Source organism: Cheilinus undulatus, linkage group 9 (genome assembly GCF_018320785.1).
Source record: "Cheilinus undulatus linkage group 9, ASM1832078v1, whole genome shotgun sequence".
Lineage (NCBI taxonomy): Eukaryota > Metazoa > Chordata > Actinopteri > Labriformes > Labridae > Cheilinus > Cheilinus undulatus.
Window position 1 is genome coordinate 11,152,371 of NC_054873.1, and position 24,807 is coordinate 11,177,177.

Consider the following 24,807-nt stretch of genomic DNA (forward strand, 5'->3'; position numbering starts at 1 on the left):
CCACTTTTAACCCTTTTTGATTCTGGTTTAATAAAGGGATTCACATTTTTAAGAAGGCTTTGTACTATGGCATGAAAAAATCAAACAATGTTTGTTAAGCAGCATAAGAGTGGTTATTCAAGTACAAAAAAAGATAAAATATGGATATCAGAGCTGAACTTTACAATGGACCACCATATTGCTGACCCCCATTCAACAGGGTTCCAGAAAGTTCTCCCTTTTATTCCCCCTTATGGGTGGCCTTGACCATAACTCCCTACTACTCTATGATAAAATATACTGAAAATGCTTGTTTATGTTGACTATATCCTGCTGTGAACTTCATCCAGCGAAAACTTTGCAGTCAACATAAACCCGATCAAAATCAAATAAAGAAACACCTGACAGTCAGTGGTAGATCACCTCGATTTATTTTTAGAAACAAGCACCTGAAAAGTCCATTTTCATCATGTCATTCACAAACTCATTCATTCATTCTCACATACAAACTGAAACAAGTGCAGGACAGCGTGTCTACTTGTCCTTCTCTTTCTGCTCCTTCTCCTTCTTGTCTTTCTCGGCTTTGGCCTCTTCGGCTTCGTGCTTCTTGATCAGCTCCTCGACCTCCTTCAGCTTCAGCACTTTGATGCAGGTCTTGCCGTTCTCTCGGGTCAGAGTGGCGATCTCCACTGAAATACACAGAAAAGACAGATAGATGATGAGGAAACCGCTGCTGAGACATTTACAGCTGAAGTTTAAAATCATAAAACCTTAGCTTAAACCAGTGATCCACCGATCAGGAAATTCAGGGCTGATACAGATATTTTTACTGTTACATTTACTGTTGTTACTCGTTTGATTTTTATGATTGGTGACTTCTTCATAACTACTACTAATAAACTAACATTATTCTAATCACCGGACAACAGAATAATTCTATTCTTCATTCCTTGAGATGGGACAAATTCATCCATAGAAATCCACAATACAACTTTTTATTTAAACTTATTTCACGATCAAATATGTTTTTGAAAATAACTGCAGCATAGACTGAAATAAATCATTTTTTTTCCAAATCAACCTCAACATAAGTAATATTATTAAAACCAATCATGTGTAATCCTGTATCTTGTTTAAAATACAATGATATTATTAAAAATGAGTCTATATTAGCGAAGCCTATGGGGGGCAGATGGCCTAGTGGCTTAAGGCGCGCCCATGGGTCCAAGTCTGGCCTGTGGCTCCTTTCCTACATGTCTCTCCCCAATCTCTCATCCCTGCTTCGGATTCTATCCCCCATTCTCCTCTATGAATAAAGGCATAAAAAGCCCAAAAATATATCTTCACAAAAAAACATAGCCTATCATTCCACGAGTTGAAACGTCCGGCGGTCTTTTAAGCCTCATTCCCGCGCAGCCTACAAGCGCAAGTAGGCAAGGGGAGAATTATCAGTGTCCCACTATTTTGAGGCTAATTTCAATCACATCCAAGAATGCTGCACGCTGCAAGCTCGGCTGATCTGGACAGCCAGCTGGAGGGGGTGTGTGTGTGCTACGCAGTAAAAGCTTGTCAGACTGCTGTCTATTATTGCTTTTCTCACGTTTTAGTTTTGACTCTCACGCGTTTTTTGCAGATGGGCCGATGAGGGTCAAGCCGAAGCAGATGTTCCACCAATGCACTGGTGCATCACTAGCTTGAATCGTTTCATTGGTGTGTTATGCTTTTCTCATGAGCTGTATGATTGAGTTGGGCCTTCATTGGCCACTTGACGATAAAATTAATGGCAAACTCTAATTTATCAGGCTGTGTGATTTTATCCATGTCAAAAGAGTCGAACACAGCAGTCTTTACTCTGCGACTGTCGCAAGACTCATTTTTGTTATATGCACCCAAAGTGTATCTGGAAATAGGTAAAAGGAGTTTCAGGTACGCTGCTCCTGCAGCCTGGAATCTACTGCGCAAAAGTGTATGTTTGGGTGCTGGTTTTAAAAAATAGATAGAAGGAGCTGGAGGAAGATCCATCGGGCTGTAGATTCTAAACAAATAGCTGCTGTATTTTTGTTTTGGAAAGGAGAGGTAACTGCCTGGCAATAACCTGATGAACAACAAACAGGTTCACCAGGTAGAAATACTTGCCATGTCTAGACTCACCCATGTGTCATGCAGTCAGTTCATGTAAATAAATAAAGCCACACCCAAAACAAAGGAGGCTCTATTCTTCTGGTTGTGCTTTTGTTGTTTATAAAGGTGTCAATGTTCCCATCAGGAACAGGATGTTCTTACTGCTCGTTGGTGTACAACCAGAATACCTAATCAACCACTCACAGGGCAGTGACTAGGGGTGATTACTGGCAAGAACCTCACAATACTATACGCATCACGATACTTGAGTCACGATACGATAGTATCACGATATATCAGGATATCATGATATTGTGATATATTGCGATATTCTACACAGTTAACTAAGAAAAATATAGAGATGATGTATATGTAAATCACACAATACATTGGTGGTGTTCCCGCTATATTTCACAGCAGCAAGACAGAGCTTGCAAACGGCATTTCCTTTCTCTAACTTGCTGTTTGTGCTTCCCGTTGTAACTTTGAAGCCTAAATGCTTCCAAACGTCTGCTTTGAATTGTGCAGGTATTGTTATTTTGTAAGCCATGTGGAGGTGTGGAAGTCATATTTTACTAACAACTCGGCTAAAATATGAGTTTTTACTTTGTACAAAAAAAAAATCGATATTAAGAGTTGAAGTATTGATATTGTATCTGATGTCAAAGTATTGCGATATATTGCTGTGCCAATATTTTTTCACAGCTCTAGCAGTGACTACGCTCAAAGTTGCTTAAATCACCTAGTAAAGCCACATTATGTAATAATGCCGCATTATATACCTAGGTATACCCTATACCCTACCCAACTACCTTGCCCTAACTCTAACCGCTTAGTGACTTATGCCTAAACCAAACCCCCCTTCAGGGCTCTAGACTAAACATCTACCCTACTACCTTGCCCTAACCCTAATTGCTTAGTGGCTTAGAAAATTCAGCGTTATTACATGATGGATGGAAAATGTATTACATTATTACATAATGTGGCGTTATTACATAATGTGGCGCTACACACCTTCCCTCATCATTCTGATGCCCGGTTTGAACTTCAGTGCATCGTCTGGACCGTGTCGTCATGTCTATATGCTCTGGTTGCTGCCGTGTGATTGGCTGATCAGATATTTGTATTAATGAACAGATATGCATATTTGTGGTACTGACTGTCGCCCCTGTCAGACTTTATGTTTATGAGTAGGCCAAAAGGAAGGTGCACATTACTTTTGCTCATAAACCAATATTCATGTAAAAATGTGTCAATGAATTTGCTCTTTAAACATTAAAAGGCAGGTGCCAGGGATCTTCTTGGGGTTGTGAGGCTTTGTCTGCTCTGGGGTTGTCAAAATTAGATTAGCAAATATTAACTAAAATCATGATAACTTGCTTATAGGAAAGTTTATACAAAGATGTTTTGGCAAGAACTAGTGCATATAGACCCATTCTGTTTGGATTTTAGTTTTTAAGTCTGAAGCTACAGAGCAAAACTGATGACTTGAGGGATGCTAAAATGCTTCATAGAGACGAGAGGAGAGCAAACATGCAGAGTCTGAGGTTTCTCTGTGGATTTCTCTCAAAGAACCAGCTGTTTTTCATCACAAACAGCAGGAATCCAACATTTTACAGGCTCTTTCTGCAGCTTGATTGTTATGTGTCTTATGGCCTGTGCCTTTATACTGCCTGTGCTTGACAAAAAATGCTGTTTCCAGATCCCTTTTGAAATATTTTTATCTCAAAGGGACTGTCAGATGAAAACAGTTCGTGTGGCATTCATCTGATCTAACCAGCTCTTAAGATAAAGATTAATCAGTGAAATTCTTTAAATGTTCAGCGTCTGTACTGGCTTAAATCCAGACCTTTCTCTGCAGACAGCTTGCTGACGTCCATGGTTTTATTGAGAACTTTGATGGCCAGAGCAAGGGCTGTGGACAGCGTCATCTCTCCCTCCTTGTAGTCCTGCTTCAGCATGGAGACGGCAGCCTGTGTGGGACAAAGGAAACAAAAGGAGACAAAGTTAAAGGCACTGTGATTGAATCTCAACACACTGTCCCTCTTGTTAGTGCTGCAGAGTCCCATCTGTTCTCAAATGTAAGGACTGCATTCACATCAGATCATCCTCTTCTCTGAGAAATCAGATATCTGCTCCTGATTGGCTCCCTCTGTTGAGCACAAAACTCACACTGTCGGGACCAGGTGTGTGTTTCCTCACTGGAGACCCCCAAAGGAAAAGTGCAAACACTCAGGGTACTGTGAGGTCTCCTGGACAAAAGTGTTCACACAATGCTCTGAGACTGCTCTCTTACCCACAATGCTTTGTGTGCAGCTCTCTGGAGACCCACTCAGATTAGCAGAGCCATCGTGATTCAGGACTTACACAATTAAACGCCCCTAGAGTCAGCCCTATGTAGGCCACAGCATGTCTGTTTACAGTGGGTGTACACGTCTGTTTTCTACAGCTGAGTTAAAAAAAAGCAGCTGCTCCCTCTGGTGTCAAGGTTTGGAGTAGCAGGTATATAATCCCCTCCACTTTTTTTTAATCTAAGAGCATCTGCTTGGTGTTCAAATCCAAATATTCAGACTCACAGCGCTGTTGTTCCCAATGCAGGTAGCCTTCCAGCCTCCGTAGTTTCCAGAGGGATCACTCTGGTAGAGCTGGAAGCCGTAGTGCTTATCCCAGCCCATGTAGAGCAGAGAGACTCCAAATGGACGCTTTCCTGTTGAAAACAGACACAAACACACATAACAATGCTGAAGTGCTTTCATATAACATTGCCAGTCTCTTTCAGCACTGGTTTCTTTAAACTACTTCAGATATGGTCAACATAAAAAATCATTCTTAGCAATTATTTTTGGCATCCACATTTTGAGCATAACTACATAATTCTTAGTTTATAAATCCATGACTGTGTACACAAGCACCAGTAGGCAATTTGAGGGGGGATGAGGGGGGATGGTGTCTCCCTTGTTAGCAAAATGACCAAAATGCGTCCCCTTTGTTGACCTGCCACCCCCTCTCTGTCAGGGCAGAGCAGGGATGCTTAGTTGAGTATGTTCTGCCTGACCTCCAAATTGAGTGTAGGCCTGTTTGATGTCACACAGAGCTGTGACCAGCTGCTCACAGGGGATTGGCTCCTGGTACTGCAGCAGGTACCTGAAATAACAAAACAGATCAACACATTGACATTTGTAATTCCTATGACTAGAAACATTTATCTGCAGCACAAAAAAGACAGCAGTCCTGAGTGGAGCTCACCTCTGTGCTATGAGTCTCAGCTCATTGGTCAGTACATTTGCATCTGATGTGATTCCTGCTACACTACACGCCATATCTCTGCATGGAATCAGGAACACATAGGGTTAATACAAAAACAGTGGCTAGTTGTTCTACATACTTATAAAGTGATCTAATTGTTTATGGTTGAAATTACAAAGAAAAATACATTTATGGAGATCAAAAATAACCTACGGTCATGGACAAAAGTATTGGCACCCCTTGAATTTTTCCAGAAAATACACCATTTCTCCCAGAAATTGTTGCAATTACAAATGTTTTGGTATACACATGTTTTTTTCCTTTATGTGCATCGGAACAACACAAAAAATCAGAAGTAAAAAGACAAAATTAACATAATTTTACAAATAACTCAAAAAATGGGCCGGGCAAAATTGTTGGCAACTTAATATTTGGTTTCACACCTTTGGAAAAAAATAACTAAAACCAATCACTTCCTATAACCATCAACAAGCTTCTTATACCTCTCAACTGGAATTCTGGACAACTCTTTTTTTGCAAACTGCTTCAGGTCTCTTTGAGATCTCTCCATAGGTGTTCAATGGGATTTAGATCCGGACTCATTTCTGGACACTTCAGAACTCTGTCTCCAACCATTTCTTGGTGCTTTTTGAGGTATGTTTCAGGTCATTGTCCTGCTGGAACACCCATGACCTCTGAAGCAGACCCAGCTTTCTGACACTACATCCCATATTGCGGCCCAAAAACTTTTGATTGCCTCCAGATTTCATGCCAGAGGCAGCAAAATAACCCAAAAACATCTCTTAACCTCCACCATGTTTGACTGTAGGTACTGTGTTCTTTTCTTTGTAGGCCTTATTCTGTTTTCTGTAAACAGTAGAACGACGTACTTTTCCAAAAAGCTCTACGTTAGTCTCATCTGTCCACAAAATGTTCTCCCAGAAGGATTGAGGCTTAGTCAGGTACATTTTTGCAAACTCCAGTCTGGCTTTTTTATGTGTCTTTGTCAGCAGTGGGGTTCTCCTCAGTCTGCCACAGCGCTTCATCTCATTCAGATGACGACCTCTGGTCCGAGCTGACACTTTTGCTTCCTGAGTCTGCAGGACAGCATGAATTTGTGTGGAAGTTGACTGAGGATGTTTATCCACCATTCCAACTATCCTGCGTTGCGTTCTTTTGTCAGTTTTTCTCTTGCGTCCACGTCCAGGGATATTAGCCACAGCTCCATGGGTTATAAACTTCTTGATTATATTACACACAGTGGACAAAGGAATTTCAAGATCTCTGGGGATGGTCTTGTAACCTTGAGATTGTTCATATTTTTACACAATTTTGCTTCTTAAGTCCTCAGACAATTCTCGGTTTTTCCTTCTTTTCTCCAAGCTTGGTGTGACACACACAGGCACACAACACAAAGGTTGAGCCAACTTTTATACATTCTAACTGGCTTCAGGTGTGATTTCTAGATTGCCAGCACCTGTTACTGCCACAGGTGAGTTTAAATGAGCATCACATGCTCAAATAAGATGATTTACCCACAGTTTTAAAAGGGTGCCAACAATTTCGTCTGGCCCATTTTTGAGTTATGTGTAAAATTATGCCAATTTTGGCTTTTTTCTTCTGTTTTTGTTTTTTTTTTTGTGTGTGTTGTTCCGATGCACATAAATGAAATAAACATGTGAATACCAAAACATTCGTGACTGCAACAATCTCTGGGAGAAATGGAAAAATTCAAGGGGCGCCAATACTTTTTTCCATGACTCGATAAACATTTACAACCAGCCAACCAGTGTCATTATCAAGAACCAAAAGTAGTCTCTCACTCATTAAGCTTGTAGATTTTCTCAGAGAAAAATACTTCATCAAGCAGCTTGTGGATGTTCCTCCGTTCAGCAGCCAGCAGCACACCATCATTGGCTAAAATTCCCAAACAGGTCCCAGCGTGGCCGATGGCTTCCATGGCATACTCCACCTGATACAGACGGCCTACAAATGACAAACAAAACAATGCTGTAATTATAAAGCATTTAAAGCACATATCTGCTGTACTTAAAATACGCTGCAATATAAACATGAGGTTCAATAATGGCCATGTATTGACTTCCTTGTATATACCATCTGTTGTTTACCTTATCTTTTATCCCTTTGTCTTTCATCTGATGTTTGTTTACCAACATTTTTCATCATGTCTTTTACTATTGAGTTGATCCTGAATTATCTGTTATATCTTAATTAAGGCAAGGAACATTTAAAAGCTATCAGGACAAACTAACTCTTCAAAGTAGATGCTGGAAAAAAACAACCAAGAAACCAACACATTACACAATCTGCTGCCTGTTCATCAACATTACTGAAAAACTCTTACCCTCAGGTGAGAAGATTGTTGTCCGTGAATCATATCGGCGTGACTGTAAGGAAGAAAAACAAAAAATAAAACTGATATCCATGAACTTTAAAATAAAGACAACAAAGATTATGACACAAAATGTAAACAGTCTCTTGTGATTTACACCATAAACTCTTAAATATAGTGCAGGGTCATACTGTATCACAAGACCATAGAAATGGTTGACTTTAACTCAAATTGTACCTCTTATCAAGGCGCGAATGGGTGTTTCAGTTTAGCGAGCAACCATGTTAACTGGCGACTTCAAGTTGGTTGCATCTGTCATTGCTATAGCTACAATACATGTCATGACATTTTAAAAACTTGAGATTCTTCACAGATGTTGAATTGCTTATTTTTTTCATAATGGTAAGGATTTTTTGACATCATCATAAAACAAAACAAGGAGGCTCTCACAAGGACTTTTCAAGATTTCATCATTTGTTATTAGAGCAACATCACACAAGAGACAGTGGTGATCATAGTGATGGGGCCACTGGCAGAATGTCAAAGACAATCACAACAGCTTTGATATCCATCACTACACTTACATTTTATGTGTGAAAAAACTTTAATACAACAGTCACACAGTAGATTGTTTTGGTAAATAGAAAATTTTTACCCCCCACCATTTAAATTAGTTCCACAATTTAACTGAAACTACATTATTGTCACAGAGCAGCTACTCTGTGGTTTAAACATTTACTTGAATGTTAAAGAAGTGCATTTTATCATAAGGTTAATAAATGACTGTCATGTGTGATTCAGAGGAATCAGCCTGATAAATGCAGAAAAAAACACTGTCATAAATAAAAATAAAATACACTCAGAACTCTTGTCTGAGGCGGAGTGATACTACTGTGAAAAGCCCTAATGATCTTGTTTGTTGGTGCTGTTGTCAAAAAAAAAAACGAAGACCACAAACTCTTCGGGCTGAAAGTCATCAGTTAACACGGTCACGAGCTAAACCGTAACACCGTCTACGGAGGTAGAGCAAATAGCGAACATAAAACCAACGCAAATCCACTTGTAAATTTTAAATTACTCACCATATTGGTAAACCGTAGCCAAACCTGTCACTGTAACAGAAAAATAGAAAGTTTGGTTGTAAGTTTTTTTAAAGACATCTCAGATAAGAGTTCAACGACAAAACGTCTAAACATCAACTACATGTTAGCACTGTACAGCAGGATGTGAAAGTGAAAGAGACAAAACATCTACGGTGCCCATTAGCTAAATTACTCTGTCCATTTTTGACTGTTTTCCCCTTGAAATACCCGTATTTTTGTCGAGCTGATAGTTTCCGTTGAATCAAATGAAATAGCTTTACTGATGCACAAATGAAGATGAATCGACAAAATTTGTGGCTCGTGCTTCGCTTGATGACTTTAATCGTCATATAACCTAACGACAAGGTGTCTTGTATGTTTCAAACATGAGCCACGAATTTAAACGCTACAGCTAACATAAACAGCAACAATTACATTTATTTCAACGGCAAAAACGCTTACCGCTTAAAGAGCTTTCTGTACGGCGCGTTTGAGTAACGTCACGATCTTGATGTGTCATTTTACCGCGCCGCAGCCGCTCCGTACAAAACACGCCTACCCCAATGAGCTACCCCTAAGCCTAACCAGACAAGTGGGCGTGTTTTGTAGGAGGGCGTATTTTGTAGGGGGTGTGCATAGCGTGTTTGTAGGGGGCGTGTTTTGTACGGTGGCCGCGGCTGCAGATGGGTATTATTGATGGTTTTGGCTGAATATCAGTCTCCTCCCTAAACGCTTAGCCCTGAGCTTATTGGCTTAACTGACTGCACCTGGAAAGTGAGTGAGTGAGTGAGGCTGCAAGGGCTTGAAGTGGTAGAAATAGGAATGGGACAGCCCTTTGTTTTTTTGTTGTTGACTGTCGGCATCTTGCACAGCGGAAACAAAGATAAAACAAGCGTGCCTCACCTACAGACCCATTTTCTCAGTGGATAAAGGCTGTTTTATAAAATATACTCACAAAAGAAATACTTCCCTTTTTCAACGTCCACTCCTTTTTGCACCTTCCATGGTTTTTGTTCACAGTTCCGCTCTTTTCACTTCACTTTTGCAGCGTTTTACAGAGGGCATCCTATTCCCTGTCATACATCACAATAGAGTGAATTATGGGTAATTCCCTCATGTTAAGTCTGCAGAGATGCTCACTCACGGAAAGGGTGCATGAAGGGCTCAAATAGTCAGCGAGAGATCCCTCACGCACTCTATGATTTGACAGTGGGACATCCTGAAGCCCTCACGGGCTTAGGTGGAGCGCGCCTCAGAGTCAGTGAACGTGTGGGTGTGGACAATGGGATTGGGCCTTTTTTCTGTCCCAGTCACTGTCCTAAAGAGCGGACTCAAGTTGAAGATTTCGGACGTTCCTAGTATGAGCGGAAAACGCACAGCAATGGTCACAAATTGTGGGATCTATATGTAGGACATGATGGCAGCACGGTTGTTTACAGATCTTTTAATGAAAAGGCATTAAGATGAGAGACAGAGGGTCATCCATGATCGGACCATAGAGGTGGAAGTTTACTGGGCAGTCAGCTGTTAGAAAAGTTTTGTTACTGCAGACACGCTCTGAGTGAATAACAGAATAATATCTACTGAATACTATATGAGGGACAGGTACTATTTCATAGACAATTGTTTCAACTGTATAAGCGTGTTTATGTGTTGTGAAAGTTTAGTAATGTTTATACTGAGTGACTAAATGAGCTGGTGCTGTCCTTGGTGCTGAAACAGGGCAGATTTGACTGACAGCTGCCGCTCAGAGAGAGAGTGAGGCAGAGAGACGCTCTCCGTCGATGGGCGATTGTAAGTGCTTCTCTGCAGCCGATTCTTTTTTAAAATCATTTAGATTTATGTGTTCTTTGCAGTCACGTGATCTTCTTGACCGTTTTTGCACAAGGCACCGTTTTTCTTTTTTTTTTTTTTTTTTTTTTTTTAATGTATCCCGTGACATTTTTGTTTCCCCCTTACCGCCGGGACAACACCCGGTCTGCGCTGAAGATTTACTTATTAGGCACTGCACACATCCATCTGGAAAACCTCTCATTCACAGCGTTTGGGAAAAGGCAGAGCCTTAAAAAAAAAAAAAAAACAGTGAGAAAACACGGAAACGGGCGGGTCAATCTGCAATGAAAGGTTACACCGCCGGTGGTTCTCAGTGCGACACACAGCGGAAGTGAACAAACAGGACTAGCTTTAAAATGAAGTTTCAGCATCACGAAGACTTTACTGTAAATGAAGCTAGGTCTCTTCGTTTTTAATAAATAAAAATGAGTTCAACTGAGAATCTGAGAGAGTTTATCGTCCAGCGGCTAACTGCTGCTGCTGGAGACATTTTTGGACTTTTTCAGAGAACTATCGTCGAGTACCAGGCAGAGATCGATCGACAGCGCAGACTGCTGGACATCGTTTGGCAGCCTCACGTCAACTTACACAGGATAGGTGAGAAACAAAACAACAACAACAACCAAAAAAAAAAAAAAAAAAAAAAAAAAAAATCATAAACAGATTTTTACTATTTTTGTGCTCCCTATGGTGTCGTTATCAGTTGTGATATCAGGTTTTGGCTAGTATAGGGGCTTTTAACTCGTAAGCCCTAGCGGGACCAAATTTGGTCTTGCTCACCTTGATCCAAACAAACTTGCTCTGTGCACTCTATTTTTGCTCAAAAATAGTCATGTTACACGTCAAATTAAACAAAAGAAGCTCAGCTACAAGCCCAAATAAAATATTTTTACCTACACCACATCCAACTCAAAAAGGACTCAAATCAATGACCACATATAGCGGCCGTAGTGCTACGTAGCCAGACACTTCCGCCCCCTATAGGATGGTGCGTGGTACTACAGGTACGAACATGGTCTCGTTTGAAAGCCCAGCCTCTACTGAAAATGCTAGTCATGTTTTTGCAGTTTTCATTTGTTTCAACAGTTTCTTTTAGTTTCCTGCATTTTATTTTGTGTTGTTTATGTAAGGTTGAAAATAAATCTGCTGCTCTTGGTGTCAAACTTTAGTCTCTTTGTAAGACTTCCTTTGCAAGGGAACTATACGGAGGTCGGGGTGATATGAGGGGGAAAAAAGAATTCCATGATGCAGTGACCACCTATAATGGCATATGAGTAAAAAAAAAACATTTTGATACCTGAGTTTTTTTAAATGGCAGCAAAAGTGCCAAATTGGGTCTAAATGGCACAAGAGTAAGCTTGCAAAGCAGATGGATATGCTCGTTTCCTTGTTTTTCACTGGTGAATCCATCTTGCAAAGCTCCCATCTGAACCGTTTGGGCCCGGTTAGAAAGTGACAGGACCAATCAGCGACGAGGGGCAGTACTCTCGGGCGTGGCGGAGTCGAGACATATGCAAGCAGCCAGAAAAGGCCGGTGCTATTATGGCAGAAGACATTAGCCTGGATGCTGCTAAAGCGCCAGTTTTATCAGAACTTGACAACATTTCTTCGTTAAAAGAAGAACAAAGAACAGCAGTGAGTTGTTTTCTTTTCAAAAACAACAAAAGTCGTGTACTGACATGTCTATAGTCACCATGTTTCGCGTTATTCCTCAGTAGCTGTGCATGCGCAGCTAGATAGCAGCTGCGTCACGTGTTTTGTTGCTCTGATTGGCCCGTAGAGATGTGATAGAACGTTCACCCAATCACACCCCGAGTTTTTTTCTAATCCTCTGCCTTTTCTCAAACGTTTCTTATTGAAGCTTTCCAAGATGGATGTGTGAAACAAATTCATCTGGTGTGTCAGGTTAGCACAAGAGAGGATTTCGCCTGGATATTTTTGAATAAAATGTCTCTTATATTGTCCTAATAACCCTCTAGTGGCATGAAAGTTGAAAGAGGTAATGTCAAAATGCGGTGCTTTGGTCTACTGGAGATTTTTGGACTTCAACTTCATTATTTCTATGGGATATATGCTAAAATTGCAAAACAAACAAAAAACATAGGTCAAAATTGAATTTTTTATTTGCCAAATTGATTCTCTTTGATCCAGTAACATATATACAAATATTTACACTTCTAAACAAATTTCACATGTGCCCTCTTCATTATTGCACCTTGATCATTCAAAAAGAACTTGTAGTTTTACTCCTTTAAAGATGGCTGTAAATTTCGATCAGTAGCCTAATAAAAGAGGCTAGGGCTTAACAGTTTAACCTTTTAGCCCACGACCCCATAATAGCAGCTCCAGAGACTAAAGACCCTCACTGTCCTTTGAGGAGGTTCAAGCATATTATGTTGCCCATCAAAGTAATACAGTTCTCAATACTGGCATAAGAACTAGAGAAGAGAACACAACAGCTTTCAAACAGATTTGACTTACTATTTATAAGAAAGACCAGAAGCAGAAGGACAGCAGTCTTTCTTGTCTTTGTCTTGCAAAACATGCCTCAACAATGTTTATATATTTTGGTAAAAAAAATGATGTTTTGTGTCATGTGATAGTGGTAAATTAATCTTTTGATCCTCTGTTCCTCCAGATGTCCCACAGCAACATGAGTGTAAAGATGAGGAGGTTGAGGCTGACCAGCAGCTCTGTGACCAGGAGAGGAACTTCAGTCTGGACCAAGGGGAGCCAGAGCCTCCGCAGATAAAGGAGGAGCAGGAGGAACTCTGCAGCAGTCAGAGGGCAGAGGAGCCCATAGTGAAGCAGGAGACTGAGACATTCATGTTGACTCCTACTAATGAGGAAAATGACCAGACTGAACCTGAACAACAACACCAACAGCAGCTCCTCTCTCACACCTCCCATGTCATGGAAAATCAAGATCCCAGAGAAAGCAAACGCATGGACTCAGAATCAGCTGGAATATCAGAACCAACACAAAAAGTAGGGAATAAGAAGAGAAGAATTCAGAAAACTAAAACAACAAAGACTGATTGTAGTCCTGACCAAAGTCAAAAGTTTTTGAAATGTGAGACATGTGGTGTAAGGGTTAAGAGCAAGTCAGACATGCAGGCACATCAGCGTGCCCACATTGGCCAGAAGAAACATTCACGCAAGTTTTGTGGGAAAATGTTCATCTACAAGTCAGATCTGGCTAAACGTACAACATCCCACACAGGTGAGAGGCCATATTCATGCAAGACATGTGGAAAAAGTTTCTCACTGCTTAAAAACTTGAATGCTCATTGTACAGTTCATACACATGAAAAACCGTTTACATGTGAAAGGTGCAGCAAAACTTGCAGAGGTGAAAGTGACTTGAAAATTCACATGAGAACTCACAAAGGTGAGCCATACTCCTGTGATATCTGTGAGGAAAAATTTACTCTCAAAAGAAGTTTGATAAGGCACAAAAAAGATCATACTGGAGAAACGCTGCATACCTGTGAAACATGTGGTAAATCTTTCAAATATAAAAGCGGGTTGATAACTCATACAAGAACACACACAGGTGAGAGGCCTTTCTCCTGCAGCAACTGTGGAAAAGGATTCAGTCAAAGGTCTCACATGAAAACTCACATGAGAACACACACGGGTGAGAGGCCTTTCTCCTGCAGCACATGTGGAAAAGGATTCAGTCGAAGTTCTCACATGAAAACTCACATGAGAACACACACGGGTGAGAGGCCTTTCTCCTGTGTTACCTGTGGGAAATCATTTGCCCAGAGAATTTATTTGGATAAGCACCAAAGAATTCATACAGGTGAAACACCGTTTACTATACAGCAAGTGACAGGTCATTTAAATACTTGGATGCCATAACTGTTCATATGAGAAGAGCTCACACAGGTGAGGAAAGAGATTCTTTAAGTCATCGAGTCTTTCACGACACGTGAAATCCCATGCAGACAAGTAGCCATGTTTACACAGATGTGGTGGAGATGAGTGAGTTTGAGCTTGTAGTGATGTCCGATCTGAAACTCACTAATAGATCTTCATTGGGACTCTTTTCATTGTCATCTCTGAGCAAGTGAGATAAAACTGTGAGTGCCTCTCCAGGGTTAGTTAGAGTCAGTTTGTTGTGTGACTTTGGAGAAACTGAGAACAAGTTTAATTTTCTGTTCTAGTGTTCAATTTACAATAGTTTACGGAGTGTACTTTTTTAGGAGAATGTATCGGATAAATGCTTTTTTTTGGTTGGAGGGCTATGTAAATGTTTGTTTTGCTTTAGAAAAGGAACCTTTTTAAAGCAGATCTATCTGCAAGGCCTTTTCTTCCCTGTTTTTCAGACAGCAGAACTGTCATATTACTGTTATGTGTTACAAGTGTTTTACAATGCAGAATTTGTTTTAGAGAGTGAGATTTTGTTATGAACCAGTTGAATTGAATAAGATTCAACTGGCATAAAATGGTGATTTATTTCTGTATGCTATATATATATATGTTTATATTAGATTATGATTAAATCTGAGGTTTGTTTTGTTTATGTATTATCTACATTATTTCTGTGGGCCCTTTTCAAAAGCAATGATAAAACAGAGTTAAACTTTAAATGTTGTTCCAAGATGATGTGTTGAATGTTTGTGTTCGCTTTTATTCAAATTCTTTTTGTTTTCTCCCATTTTTTTTCCTCACAGATAGTGTTTTTCATGAAAAAAAAGATTATTTGTTGCTCTTGTTGACATTTCAGAGCTCTGTCCAACAGTTACATCATTCCCCATCACTGTTTCCTTGTTCAGGCTCTTTACCAGGGATGAAGCTCTTTTTCTTCTTTTTCTCACATGTCAATCCCAATAGTTTGTTTATCTTTTTCTCATTTCTTCATGCACATATGTTGGCATTGTTCTGCTGGATATTGAAAGGGCCTGTGTGAAATTTGATTTTGTCTGAGAAATGACTTTAATATGTCATTCTTTACAGAACAACTGATGTGTATCTTGTACTGACATTTAGGTCAAACAAATAAGGGAATGTGTTTTTTCATTATTTGACTGTATCACCCAGTTGTAAAATAAAGCAGAAGAGCCTAGAGAATTCAAGTCCCTTTGAGGCTTCTGTAGTATACTGAATTATAATCATGAATACCAAACTATAATCTTCCTTTGACAAGTTTGAGTCCATTTAAGCAAATTGTGGTATGAAAAATATTTTGCACACTTTTTAACTGTAGAAGTATGTAATGTCCATTCAATGCAAAATGTTGTAATGGATGACAGTTATGAACAGACGTTTTTGGAGGGCTCGTGTTAGTAAGATGTAGTTTATAATTTGAATGGATTGTTGGATAAAGGTTGGACAATGTCATGTTTGTCATGTCATTTAGGAATAGAATTTGCACCAGCTGACAGTGGAACAAACTGTTGGCGAACATTCACCGCCGGTAGTTGCACCTTAATGACGGTTGCCACCCGCCATTAAAGTTCAAGAAGAAGAACAGCGCCGGTGGTTCCCATGCTGCGTTCAATCGTACTCGGAACTTGGAAAAATCCAGATTGGAAATTCCGACCTCCGAGGTAAATGCGTTTCATTGCATAAGCTCGGAAAACATGGCCGGCCACAGTAAGCTGACGTTTGTTTTGATGTTTTTCGAGGATCAAAATTTATTGTTGGGGAAATATATTAGCTACTTGAGGGAGAGAGAAAGAGAAACGTCATGCTGTAAGCATGACTTGAACATACCAGAGAGGGGAATCCTACATGCATCATTGAACTTCCACGGCCAACAGTGCAGAGGCCTGTACTGTAGTAACACAAATGCTAAATTAGACGACACATAAAAGTAAAAGTTGAGGAGAAAGTGACTCTCATGTTGTGCGACGCCATATTGCTACGTCATTCTGACCGACTCGGGCTGCTTGGATTCTACCCAAATTCCCGAGTCGGAGTCCCGAGCTCAAGAGCCGTTCTATTGCACTTTTCCGATTTGGGGGTTGGATTTTTCCAAGTTCCGAGTACAATCGAATGCAGCATCCGTGGAGAGTCCAGCTGGGGCTTATGCTGCATTCCAGAAAAGTGGGAAGTCGGACTTATCCCACTCGGATTGTACCAGTTGCAACCTCAAAGCGTTCCAGACGGCTGATCACGATAAGCTGTTTTTTTTTCTGTTGCTAAGCTGTTTGTATCCTCATGAAAAATCACATTGTATTACGTGAAGTTATGTCGAATAACTAAATCAATTTAATAATAAATAAATAAATATAGATAAATGTATTTTTATAATCTAGTAAATTATGTTTTACCATTCACATTCTATGGCTGTTTTCAAATTCGCCTACTATACTAGCAGTGCGTACTGATTTACCCAAAATGTAGTATGTAGTATGCAGTATGCGAACAAATGTGAAAGTTGCAGTATGCCAAAAATACCCAGATGACATACTGATTCGGAAAAATTTCACAGTACGCATCAGACCAGTCTGCTTTGCCTACTGTTACCCAGCGCTTTGCATTGTGGGTAACAGTAGGCAAAGCAGACCAGTCTGCTTTGCCTACTGTTACCCACAATGCAAAGCGCTGGGTCAGAGTTCGTAACAGCTGAGAGCGGCAGAACTTTAACCGGAGTGACTGACGGTTACAAAAAGTGCCATTACCTTTAACCTTTACCTTTTTAACATGTACTATAGCGAAATAAGTTGTAGTAAGGTCACTGTTGTTTTTGTTTTGCCATTAAGGCTCGTAATGGCCGGAAAGGTGCTGTCAACTGTGTCCTTTCACTGCACTATACATGCTAAGCTAAAAACAACAGCTATAAAAATCCCGAAAAATCAAATAAAAATGTTTCCCAGATTTTTGCTGTACGTAAATGGATGGAAATCAATGTGTGCGTCGTTTAATATTGACCAGGGTATGACGTACTTCTGTGTACCGGAAACCAGCTAAACTGGGCCAAGCATGAACGCAGTACGCAGTGTGCAATACATACTGCATACTGCGTTTGGCAGGAGTATGCAGTGGGCCAATTCGAAAACAGCCTGTGTCTCCACGGGCGCCGCCATTGTCGAGTGACGTCAGATTGAAGCAACTCCGTGAAGTCGGGGTAGATATTTTCTCCGACTTTGCGACTAGGACCTCTGAGTTTGAGTGGCGTTCCAGTGCACTTTTCCTGGTCGGAGGTTGGAAAACTCTGACTTCCCACTTTTCTGGAATGCAGCTTTGGTGCAAGACGAAGTTGATTGATCGTGCGGGTGACTACAAACAACTGTATCATGAATGTAATAGACTTTTGGTAGTGAAGATGAAGGCTGGGATTATGGAGGAATGGAATGGCAGAAAGTGGCGAATCTTAAAAGAAAAAAGGAAAGGAGCTGAGTAGCTCAAGTAGTTCGGCGGCTGAGTTTGAGGAAACAGTTAAGAGAGCGAGGGCAAATCAGAGCCAGAGAGCTGAATGTGAGAACAATGATTGGGAAGTGATCATTGAATTTGTTGAGAATTTTCACCTCATTACGGTAGATAAAGCTCTCGAAAAGAGTGTTGGCAAAGTAAAGTTTGCAAAGTACCTGAACAACAAGCGCATACTTATACATGCTATGAGTAAGAAACAACAAGATGATCGGCTGAAAATGAATACTCTAGATGGTAACAAAGTCAAAAGCCATGTTCCAGGCACAGCTGCTAGACATAGGGGAGTCATTTCTGGAGTGCCACTGTCATTCTCAATTGACGAGATCTAAACAGAACTGAAAGGAGGTAAAGTGCTCAATGCTGAACGCATTACTAATAAACCAAGTGGAGAACAAGTAGAAATGCAGTCAGTAACTATTGATTTTAAACCAAGTGGAGAACAAGTAGAAACGCAGTCAGTAATTATTGATTTTGAGCATAACATCCCAAGAAAAGTTATGCTGGACTTCTTCAGCTACACAGTAAGTGAGTTTATTCCTCCAGCTTTAAGGTGCTTTAAATGTCAGATAATGGGACATACTGCGAACCAGTGCAAAGGAAGAGAAAGATGTGCAAGATGTGGAGGAAATCATGCATAATGGAAAGTGTGGGAAAGATGTGACGATTAAGTGTTGCAACTGTGGAGGAGACCACCGTGCAGCTTTCGGGGGATGTGCAGCACAAAAGCAAGCACAAGAAGTCCAAAGATACAAGATACTAAACAAAGTATATGCAGAGGCTGTTAAGAGTGTTACCAATGTGCAGATAGTGAAGGAAAACAAAACTGAAAGGAATAACACTGTTAACAGTATTGATTCCCCTGCTGTAGGACACAGAGAGATGCTACAGGCAGGCCAGAATGAGACATACCACAAATGTAAAGTTAAGGAAGGAAGGTTGCTTGTTGACAAAGTAAATTTAGTTGCATTTATATGCAAAGTGGCTTATATTGGACTAGATCAAAATGACAGGAATGAGAGGATTGAAACAATTGTTGAAGCAGCAAAGGAGTATCTAGGGATCTCAAGTGTAGTGTAAAACAATACAAGAAATGATGAATCCATTTTCTTATGATGTTTCTAGTGATTAATCTAACAAGGGTATTCACAATTTTTCAGTGGAATGCCAGTTTAATTGCAAATGGTCAAGAATTTAAGAAAATCATTAGACTTGAGTGACAAACCAGACATAATATACATTCAGGAAACTTGGTTGAGACCCCATCTAGACTTTACCTTGTTGGGATATAATTCAGTCAGACAGGATAGAGTAAACAACCAAGGGGGTGGTTGTATCACATTTGTCAAAGACAATTTAGCATTTAAAAGAATAAATACTGCAAATGAACATGAATGTGTAACTGTTGAAGTGTATAGTACACAATATCCAGTGAAAATAATTAATTATTACAACTCGTGCCATACCCTAAATCAGGGGTCATCAACCACATTTGCACAAGGGCCAGATTTAGTCTCGACGGACTTTCAAATAAAATTCAAATAGAATTGTCTGGGCCCCTGAAAATCCCAGATAATGGGCCCTCCCCAATTGTGATTAAGCACTAATTTTAATTCATTTTTGAAACTTTTAACCCTTTTCATTACTTCATTTGGCCATTTCTGCAACATTTTCTGCACCTCAAGTTATTTTTGATAATATTAGCCACTTTTAAACAATTTTTGCCCATTTTGACACTCTTTAAACTAATTTTTGCATCTTTCCTGTCAATTAATGTTCCTGTGTCCCACTCTTTAACCCCTTCTCACTACTTTGTCAGGCTATTTTTACAATATTTTTGCCACTTTTAACTCATTTTTGATAACTGTTTGCCTCTTTAAAACCATTTTTCTTTTCTCTAACCCTTTTAAACCAATTTTCCTTCACATTTTTTGCCCCTTTGTGCCACTTATGTATCCATTTTTGCCACTTTTTAACCCCTTTTCATTACTTTTTTTGCACCATTTTTCTTTCTAATAACTAATCTTTTATACTTTTTGCCCCTTCTTTCCTCTTTTACCAATTTTTTGCCACATTTTTACCTCTTTTCCTGCACATTTTTGCCCCTTTGTATCTCTCCACAACCCATTTTGCCACTCTCTAACCCCTTTTCATCACTTACTCGGGCCATTTTGCAACACTTGCCAGTCTTAACCCATTTTTAAAAATATATTTACTAATTATGAATGACGAGTGAATTTCTGTAAAAACAGGTCAACATCATATCATTCTACAACTGTTTCAATAGTAATTTTTTTGGATGGATTTAAAATCTGCAGACATTTGAAGCCAAAAAGTACTCCTAAAACCAAAACATCTTCTTTTCCTCCTTTTCTGAATTTAATGTATAGACAATTACCAGAAGAAAAACTAGAAAAGGTGCTAAAACTTTTTAATAAGAATTTGGTCAGAAGGAAAACTTCCTGATGAGTGGAAGACTGCGTTAATCTTGCCATTTGTTAAACCAGGGAAAGATGCAGCTAATGCTGAAAATCACAGACCAATAGCCCCCACCTCACACTTATGTAAATGGATGGAAAATAATGATTGTTTACAGGTTATCATACTTCTTAGAGGAAAAACATCTGTTAAATGAGTATAAGAGTGGCTTCAGGAAAGGAAGATCCACAACAGATGCATAAATTAAAGTGAGTAATGACATTGAGAAGAACCTAAATATGAAGGAAGTGATGATGGTGTCACGGTTCGTTAATATGTGACCTGACATGTGTTTTGTTTTCTTTGAGGTGCCGCTGCTGACGGGGACCACTAGGGCCCAGTGCGTTTCCGGGGCTATAAAAGGCGGCCTCTCTCTCTCTCGCAGACTCTATCCTCCGGCCGGCCACGCGTTTTTCTTTTGTGCACTCTACACGCACCTCAACACTTACATTTCACTACAAACGTTTTCTTACTGATACTCACTCGCACACATGCACAGACAGCACACAATTCACAATACTGACAACAGAAATATCGACATCAAGAAAGCTTATAACTCCATGTCGAGAAGTCCAGGCGAGAAGGTCTGTTCATTAAAATGAATAAGCTAGGCATAGATGGTCGATTATATAACTGGATCATGGACTTTCTAACAAAGAGAACATTTAAAGTAAAAGTAGGTTCTGAAATTTCAGACAGTTTTGACATTAGAAGTGGAATACCACAAGGCAGCGCTATCAGTCCAATTCTATTTAATATAATGATTAATGATATATTTGAGAATACAGAGGTAGGGATTCAGTTTTCGCTATATGCAGATGATGGCGCAATCTGCAAAAGAGGGAAAAACTTGTCATATGTTCTGAAATGCATCCAAAAAGCAATAACAGGTGTAGAGAGATGGTCTTATGATTGGGGATTTAAAATCTCTGTTTCAAAATCATGTTATATGCTGATCACATAAAAGAATATAGAAAACAAGCAGGGGTTAGCTCTTTATAGTAAGCCCATTGAAAGAGTCAAAGAGTTTAAGTACCTTGGTTTATGGCTAGATGATAAATATACATGGAAAAAAACATGTTTGAGACTGTTGTTGCAATTTTTCTCTGTTTCTGGTAAACAAAAGAAATATTGGACAATCTGCCGGCCGACATAAAGGTTTATTCTTGCAAGGTCAGTCAACACATACAGCGGTCAATAAACATCAAAAGACGGGGGGGGGGGGCAAGACAGAAGAGAGTCCAAGAGAGAAATGGAGAGAGAACCTGGGAAGACTTAAGCTTTTTATACAGAAGGAAACACCCCTAAAATATACTTCCTGCCCCCTCTGTCTGCTGAGACCTTCACCAAGACTGGGCATTAGCTACTTTCAATCAATCAAACTTTAAAAAGCGCTTTTCATACATAACATGTAACTCAAAAAGCTTTATGTAGACAAATAAAAACATTCCCTCATCAGTATAAATAAAATAAATATAAATCAAAAGCTAAGCTGAAAAGGTGTGTCTTGAGCCTGCTCTTAAAAACATGAACGTTCTCTGTGGCCCTGAGGTCCTCTGGCAGGCTGTTCCATGGACGAGGGCCATAGTACTGGAAAGACACCTCGCCGTGAATGTGTGTCCTGACTTTGGGAATGTTTAGGAGCCTGCTGCCAGAGGAGCACAGGGTCCGCGGAGTTCATAAGGTAAAAGCAGTTCTGAAAGATAAGAAGGCCCAAGACCATTAAGACATTTAAAAACCTGTAAAAGAACTTTAAAATCGATCCTAAAACACACAGGGAGCCAATGCAGTGATTCTAAAACCAGTGAAATGTGGGCCCGCCCTCTGGTCTTAGTCAGGACACATGCTGCTGAATTTTGTAGTAATTGTAGACCTGAAATATTCTTCTCGGGAAGACCAGAGAGCAGGGCATTACAGTAGTCTATAGGACTGGTGATAAAAGCATCCGGATCGAGAGGTAGTATCAGAGCCGTAACAGACTTTTCCGCAACGAGTGTGAAAGGACGTTATGGCATTCCGCAATGGCGAAGGTGCGCTGCTGTCTCCATAAATGGGAGATTTAAAAACCATTGCGGTTTAATCGAGTGACATTTCATTGGAGAAAACAACAGAAAACAAAGAATAATGTGGATTAACTGGAGAGACTGCGAGGTTAGAGGGCTGATCACACTCTGTACAGGAGAGGAGAGAGCAGACACAGCTCTGCTCACAGCAGCGTCAGAAAAGTTCCATGATTCATTCAAGTGAGCTCGGTACTCTGAAGTCTCTGACCTCCGATGTAAATACATGCGCTGTGACACTGCTTAAAGTCGGACCTCCAACTCAGAAACATTGAGTAAAAAAAGTTGATTGGATCTAACAATCAAAATGAATGTTAATGTTATTTTCCCCTATTTCATTTAGAAAATACAAAGTTTTGAAATGAGAAATCCAGAGTTTTGAGTTTCATTGAAAGCAGCAGCTTGGGGATCGGCTGCCATCTGATTATGGGATGCCGGGGTGTGCATGTAAGCTCGGGCGTGGACAGCTCTGTTACACCTTTGTGTGAATTGCTCGTTGTGGAACAGAGATGGGCATTCATTGTCGCCTTTATTGTGGAATCTCTGTGTAAAAACGGCTTGTGTTTCCAGGCGGTCTGGACACCACAATCCAAAAGACAAAAGGACCCTTTGGTTCAGTCATGGGCTCCAGGTTTCACACCTTGACAGGAAACTGGCCCAGCCACCCTTTGTTGCTTTGTATTTACATATGCAGTAAAGTCGACACCTTCCTAGCCCTATCGTTTCCCCATGTCCATGAGAGGATAGGCTTCATAGAAAGAGAACAGTGGAGGGAGTTGGGGTGTTGAGATACAGGAGCTAAAACCCCATTACAAGACTAAATGTAAAAATGTGTTAAACCTTATGAGATGCTTGGCCAGTCTGACATGGGGAGCTAACAGAGAGGTATTACTACATATATACAGAGCTCTTTTAAGAGCCACCTTGGATTATGGATGTATGGTGTATGAAGTAGCTGCTAAAAGTCAGTCACAAAAACTAGATAGAATACAATACAGAGCGATAAGACTTTGTCTAGGAGCAGTTAATACCACGCCCATTGATGCATTGCTTGTGGAATCTAGTGAAATGCCTTTACATCTAAGAAGAACTAAACTATCGTTGACATACTGGGTAAAATTCAGGGAGAAAGAAACAAAAATATAGCCTCATCTGTACTGCAAAATTGTTGGGAATACGTAACATTTACTGGTAAAAGGTTTGGATGGGAAATTACCAAAATGGTGAAACAGTACAAATTAGATACCTTTCAATTTAGCCCAGCATTTATAATTAGTTGCATTCATCCATGGATTTTTCCACAACCTAAAGTTGATCTGCAAATATTAGATAAAAAGACAGAGTGGACAGAAAATAATCTAAACATAGGGTATCTGGCCCAAAAGCATCTGAAGAGCAGCTACTATAACTACCTGAATATTTTTACAGATGGATCTAAACACCCAAATAATGAGCATGTAGGAGCAGGCATATTCATCCCAGAATTCGATAAAGGTATTACGGAAAGAATTTCAAATAAGCTGTGAGTATACACCTCAGAAATGGTAGCAATAATAATCAGTCTACAGTGGGTAGAGCAGGTCAAACCAATTAAAGTATTTATATGTTCAGATTCAGCAGCTGCAGTGCAGAGTATTAAAACTGGAGAAACAACTCGAGAAGATCTACTGCCAGAAGTATATATGATTTTATTGAACTAGCAGCACCTTGCAGCACTCTGGCCATGAACTGAATGAGAATTTTGTGTTGAGCACATCTCCTTTTTTTGAATGACTGGAAATGTCAAGATTCAAGTAAGTAAAATTCCTTAAAAATGTTTTGGGTGTTTATTACAATGTCTAGAACAAATACATATTAAGTTATTTTGGAAAAGATTCATCACATTTGATCTAGAGCTTTTTAAGTCTATGTTGTTATTTAACAGTGTTGGGTCAGAGTGGTCATCAAAATAGCCTGTTTTTCCTTACACGTTACATAAGGACACTTCTCACATGGTCACAAATTGAAAAAAAAAAACTGTAGTAGAAATTGAAAGTATTATGGTTCACTGTAACTAAGTTCTAAATGTGCTTTTCTGTTACATTTTTACTTAGTTTAGCTTAGACTATAATTAAACACAGGAATAAATGGTATGTTATCATCTATAGCAGTATCTGAAACTCTCTGTATCTTTGTAGTTTTGTTTGTTTGTTTGTTTTGAACTTCTAAATGATCCTGAGATTTTTCATGAAAGTTTCCCAAGTAGCAGTTTGTGGCATTAGGAGATAGAAAA

General features: G+C 39.8%; 1 protein-coding gene across 1 annotated transcript; it reads right to left on the bottom strand.

The window, feature by feature from the left end:
• Positions 1-391: 391 nt before the first annotated feature.
• Positions 392-9,351, bottom strand: psma4 (proteasome 20S subunit alpha 4). The gene is made up of 9 exons (XM_041795911.1): positions 9,244-9,351; positions 8,782-8,811; positions 7,712-7,754; positions 7,170-7,332; positions 5,347-5,424; positions 5,156-5,244; positions 4,677-4,807; positions 3,950-4,073; positions 392-668 (listed from the first exon to the last, which is right to left on the bottom strand). The coding sequence occupies exons 2-9, from the start codon at positions 8,782-8,784 to the stop codon at positions 514-516; spliced, it is 786 nt and encodes a 261-aa protein (XP_041651845.1). The 5' UTR covers positions 8,785-8,811; positions 9,244-9,351; the 3' UTR covers positions 392-513.
• Positions 9,352-24,807: the final 15,456 nt, after the last annotated feature.